Source organism: Tachysurus fulvidraco, chromosome 6 (assembly GCF_022655615.1).
Source record: "Tachysurus fulvidraco isolate hzauxx_2018 chromosome 6, HZAU_PFXX_2.0, whole genome shotgun sequence".
Classification (NCBI taxonomy): domain Eukaryota; kingdom Metazoa; phylum Chordata; class Actinopteri; order Siluriformes; family Bagridae; genus Tachysurus; species Tachysurus fulvidraco.
In genome coordinates, this window is record NC_062523.1 from 21,317,174 (window position 1) to 21,323,372 (window position 6,199).

A 6,199-nucleotide genomic window follows, 5' to 3' on the forward strand; every position below is an offset into this window, starting at 1 on the left:
ACACTTTAAACAATCGTAAACTTTATTTATTTAACAAGCTGAATGTGGGAGACGGTATAAAAACGAAACGAAAAATGTATCGCGTTATGGACACTACCTATCTTCGAAGATAAGAGCATCCAACAAGGAAAATATAATCAGAGGTGTTGTCGTTAGGTTAATGCATTCAAATAATTTATGCAAAATACTTTTTTAATTGCACTTGAAGTTTGATTGACAGGGCTGCACAGATTCTTACTATTTTTGTTAACATAATTGTTGCTAATAATAATAATAATAATAATAATAATAATAATAATAATAACGTACAATACACACTATTTAAATGGGGCATTTTTCCTTTTATATATATATATATATATATATATATATATATATATATATATATATATATATATATATATATATATATATATATAAAACTAGTAATATATAGCAATATATAATAATATATAAATATCGAAGACTATACAGTATATTCTTCATAGTGGGGTACAACAGTGAATGAATATATAGCAACTACATCATTGTTCATCTAATAATTAGACAAAAATAAAGTGACATTAAAAGTTTATCCATATAAAATTATAGACCACTTTTATAATGCCATTTGATACATGACATTGAACAGTTATTAAAATACCTTAAATCAATCAAATGTAAACTACAGTCTTCCAAAGTAAATGCGTAAATGTGTATCATTTTTACAATTACCCATTATAGGCCTCTGCATAAATTTCCTTGGTCACTGTAAAGGACAAAAAGGCAACAACCATCCTAATAATCATGTCGATCAGTACGTTGACCTTGGCGCTCATAACGATCTTTGTGGTCATTATAGTCATCCTGGTGATCACGATAACGGTATCTGTGGTTATCATAGCGACCCTGGCGATCATCATAATCTTGTCTGCGGTCATCAAAACTACTTCTGTCATCATCATAGCGGTTCTGGCGGTAGTTATCTCTGCCACTATCATAACTATCATGGATGTTATCGTAACTATCTCTGGGACCACTATAATGTTCTTTTTGATTACCATAACGATCTCTTTGATCATCAGAGAAATCTTCTCGATCTTTGTAACGATCTTTGTGATCATCGGAATGATCCTGACGATCATCGTAACGCTCCCTTTGATCGCCATAGCGATCCTGCCGATCACTGAAACAATCCTTGCGGCTATCATATGGATTTTTCCGATCATCACCATATTGATCTCTGAGATCATCATATTGACTTCTGCGATCATTATAGTGATTCTGCTGGTCATTGTTATAAGGTTTGCGGTCATCATAACGTTCTTGGCGGCCTTCGTTACGACCTCTACTGTAAATGTCCCTGCGATCATTATGCCTCTCACTGTCCTTTTCAGTCTCATATCTCCCTCTCAGGTCAATACAGCCTTCAATGCTAGTCTTCCTTACAACTCCAGAACCATCTTCTTGCTTCTCTTGCTTTGGAACATCATGGTATTCTATCACTGGTGGTCTAAATAAAAGAGAAAAGATCACACATTTTTGTTCCTGTTAAAAACATTTCGATTACATTCTCATTATCATAACACTGGAAGAAAAATGAGGAAAACTTACTCCATGGCAAATTCCTCTGCCTGCCTCTTGTTTCTACAGCAGCAGTAAATTATTAGTACAAGCACTGCGACTCCAGCAACACAGCCTCCAATGATTCCTGCTGTAGCTCCAAATTTAAATGTAGCTACAGTACAAGGATTAGGTAAACATTAACACAGGTGATAAGCATAAATGTAATGAGACGTAATAAAAGTCTCTGTTTTATGCTTTCAGTAGATGCTCTGGACAGTAACATAAAGAAAAAGAGGAACACTCACATGGCATGACCGACAAGGTGAGGTTGCACTTTGCAGAGCGAATCTTATTTGCTGATGTGCAGATGAAGTAACCTGATGTGTCCCTGGATACATTGAACAGAGAAAGCACTCCATCCTCTGTTAAAGAGTTGGAAGAGATATCATAGTCTTATACATGTACTGTGAATATAAAATGTACACAAGCCTTTTAAAGTTGCAAGCTTATTTAATTATTTAATTATTTGTTTATTTATTTATTTGCAAAAAAAGGACACAAGATAAATAATGTCTGAACTTTTTCCAGCTTTAATGTTACTGAGGTGAGAAAAAAAATAGAAATGGGGAAAAAAAGAAAAAAAAAACAGTACAATAACTTGGCAGCATAAGTTTGCATCTACTGCACTTTATGGCCAATTTTTTTGTGGACACCTGACTATCACAAAAAACTAAATTTTCACAGGGATGTTCAAAAACCCTATAGCCCAGATGGTCGGGTGTTCACATACTGTATAATATGCTATATAGCATACCTCATTAACGCATTTTTGCTTGTCATACCAGTGCACTAACGGAGCACATCTTGATGTGGCAATTTTATTCTACACTTCCTTGCAAAAATACTCCAGGTTTGTTCAGACTAGAAGGGGGATCTTTTGTATGTAGCCTTCTTAGTCATTCTGCAGTTTTTTCTTTCTTTTTTTTTTCTTTCTTTTTTTAGGGCTTTGGGTTGCTATCGTGCTGGAGGTAACATTTTTCTTCATCTTTAGCTGTCTAGCAGAGGCCTGCAGCTTTTGTGCCAAAACAGATTGTTTGTTGGAGCCATCCATTATTCCCTCTATCGTGAGTAGAGCCCCAGTCCCAGCTGAAGAAAAGCTTCTTTGACTGCATGTTTTTTTTTAGTTTCATAAATTGTCTTGTTTTTGTGCCAAAAATATCTTTTAGGATTATGCACAAAAGGTTCTAACTTGCCTCTTGTCAGGCCATAAAACATTTGCCACATAGTTGGGGTGATTTGGTTGTTTTTGTGAGAAAAGAATTCTAGAATGAAAAATATATCTCAGAAAGGTGAAGGATATGAGAGACTGTGGGCTACTTCTAATCCTGTCCTTTTGTCTGTCTATCTTTTTGGTAATGTCACATTTGTGTCCCAAGTCTTCAGTGGTTTTTCTAATGTTCTAGGTATGCTTTGCATTACCAGCAGTTCCCCAAGTCAAAGCAAGAATGTGACTAGAACATGCTGCCAAACAAATAATCTTTATACTGGATACCAGGGTATGATCATTACTGTTGTAATAATAGTGTTGTAAAAATAAAAAATGAGTTATGATCCTTTAAATCGGACCACAGCAATATGACCCATTGTAAACAGGTGTACACTTATACGGCCAGATTATTATTATTATTTTTTTTATTCTAACGTTCTACCTTATTCTTTCTTTAATTAAAATGCTTCATTTTTTTACACTTGAATTTGTTGCTTACTATATCACACTAAGGTGGAAAAGGATTTGTTATTGTTTATCTTGGTAAATTCTTCTGTTCACAAAAATATGCAATTTATATATTGAGTATATAAAGTGTAGGATTTTTTAATACCCAATGTATAGCAGCTGTGGTAAATTAAAGAGGGCAGTTTATAAAAGTACACACTTACTCTCAGTGGTTTTGGGTGGAAGTGGTCTTGGGATGTTTTTGACATCATAGCTCTGCCACTGATATGTGGGAGCTGGGGAGCCCTCTTCAGAAACACAGGTCAAGCTGATGTTTTGTCCGTACTCTGCAGTGCCTTTAATCTTACAAACAGGATCTGATGGTGCCACTGTCAAACAGTAAATAATAACACAGTACACATGATGTTAGGTCAGAGAAACACATCTTCTTCATAACTAGAGTGTAGCAAACACTGTGTTTTATTTAAGCGTTTACGGTTTCGTTTCCTAACTTAATAACTTTAAGGATTTTGCAAAACATATCTATTATATTAACAGAGATGATTAAGACATTCTCACCCAGGACCACAAGAGAAGTTGAATCTGATGTTTGTCCCTCTGTATCACCAGGAATCTGAAGAAGACATCTGATCCGTCTGCTCTCTCGCAAAGTGACTTGCTTCAGCATTAATTTGGACTCTTTTGTATTCACATCAGTTTCAATAAAGGCTTTGCCTTCATACATGGCATTGATATCTACATGGTTATCATCAGAATAGAAGGTCCCAAAAGAAATCTGTATTAGAAGGAAAGAATAAGTCGTTTTCTTGTTGTTAAAACACAAGCAAAGAAAGGCTGAAAAACAGGAAAGCTTCATTTTTATTCTTTTTTTTTATATATAATTTTAGTTTATGCAGTTGTCTCTATGGTCTTGTACAGCTTAGGACAGTGTTTCATACCCCTTCATCATCAAATGACCCGTCAGGTTCACCAGTCCATGAGACGACAATGAGTCGATTCACAGGATTTTTAGGCTGAAAACTGCACGTTATGATCACTTCGTCACCTCGAGCAACTTCATATGTGGGTTGTGGAATACTAACTTGCAATCCAAGAGTAGCAGAAATCACTATACAAAACACAACCCACACAGCAAACCATTCATTCATTCATCTTCAGTTAACAGATCCACAGAAAGTGTAATTACAAATCTAATCACACACTACTTTATATTTTGTTTTCTTAACAAAATACAGAAACATCATGATATCCACAACACATAAGATAACCGGATCTACTACTACTCTGAATATTATACTAACTTACAGTGTTACAGCTATATTTTATTAAGCATTTTTGTGTTGGATCGGTTGTTGTTGTTATATGAACAGACAAGCACATCTGAGACAAACTGAAGACAAAAGGATTTGTGTTTTAAGACATTTAAAACACAAATCCTTAAAAAAACTTTTTAAATGCACTTATTTTTAAATATATTGTACAGAATTAGTTAGTTATCGGTCATTTAATAATGTTTCCTGAACATGAGTCACCTTACAGGTATACATTTTGGCTGCACGATTTGTCTGCATCTCAACAAGCTGTGTGTGTGTAACACTTGTATCAGTATACCAGGGATTTAATTTGTCACTGCTGGGTAGAGTAGCAATCCAACAACCAATAGTGCCTGGCCAACACTGGCATTGTGTTTAGAAATGGCCTTCAAATGAAGGACTAGAAGATGATCACACCACACTGTATCGCTACATATACTAAGGTACACCAACATGTTATGTGTAACTAAATAATAAAGTAATCATTATGTGATCACAAAGCATAAAAACACCAACAACCTATAAAACTTCCATACAAGCTCAACATACACACACACACTACAGTACCAGTGCCGTATTACAAGATATGGCATACAAGTAATATTAATTACATATATATTAAGTACAAGATACTGTTGGGAATACATATATCTTCTTGTACAAAAGTAACCCATTAAAAAATCTATATTTTACAATATATTTATAACAATATGGTCAGAGTACATTGAGTTTCTACACCCAGGAACATGTGCTGAGCCCTACAATGCAATATAGGTTCTATACACTTAAAAGGAATTGTTCTATATTGTACCTAAAATGGTTACACAATACGCTTAATAACAAAAACAACCTTATGTTAATTAAAAAAATATATATAGTATATTGATAGAAAACTACTATCTATTATTTAAGTGTTCCTATTATTTCTGTTTTAATTATTTCAAATTATTTCAATAACAGAAAAGTGTATACCTGATCGTAGATTACAGTATTTTTTTCTGATAAACAATAATGATCGATCATAATTGCGTAGAAGAATGTTACCTGACATCAGTAGTATGCCAAACCCACAATTCCCTGTATCCATCTTGCGTGATTATTCCAACCAAATAGATTTTTTAAATTGTATTATGATAATGCAAAAGTATTTTTACATTTGCTTAATGTAATTGTATTTATAAGTAAAGTTACAGATACTGGTTTTGGTGTCTACACACTTCCTTATGGCTGCTAGGTCAACATCCTGTGCTAATTAAAATGGCTCCATCTGCACACTAACCACACCTTTTTCACCCTTTGGACTTTCGGTTAACGTACATCTAACCTCTGCTGGTCTACTGTCCTATAAACCATTCAATATTACAAAGTTGTAAGCATGCACTAATATACAACTGCTATGGAACTGATACTGTACTGTACCGTAAAGTAACAAAGCAATTAGTCTGTAATTAGGCGTAACAATCACACAAGTAGTAATTCCTTTTAAACATATCAATCAAAAGCCTTCAGCTTAATTATATCCAAATATTAGTTTTAGTTTTGCACTAATCCGTTTTCATTCATTGGAGTTTTGGTGTTTGTTTATTTTTGAGATTCATTCTGATTA

General features: G+C 34.1%; 1 protein-coding gene across 1 annotated transcript; it reads right to left on the reverse strand.

Annotated features, from left to right (window-relative positions):
* Positions 1-4: 4 nt before the first annotated feature.
* On the reverse strand, positions 5-5,860 carry gpa33b (glycoprotein A33 (transmembrane), paralog b). Its single transcript, XM_027165995.2, has 7 exons — positions 5,638-5,860; positions 4,219-4,388; positions 3,839-4,055; positions 3,484-3,648; positions 1,851-1,967; positions 1,594-1,717; positions 5-1,492 (listed from the first exon to the last, which is right to left on the reverse strand). Exons 1-7 carry the CDS (start codon positions 5,678-5,680, stop codon positions 778-780), a joined length of 1,551 nt encoding a protein of 516 aa, XP_027021796.2. The 5' UTR covers positions 5,681-5,860; the 3' UTR covers positions 5-777.
* Positions 5,861-6,199: the final 339 nt, after the last annotated feature.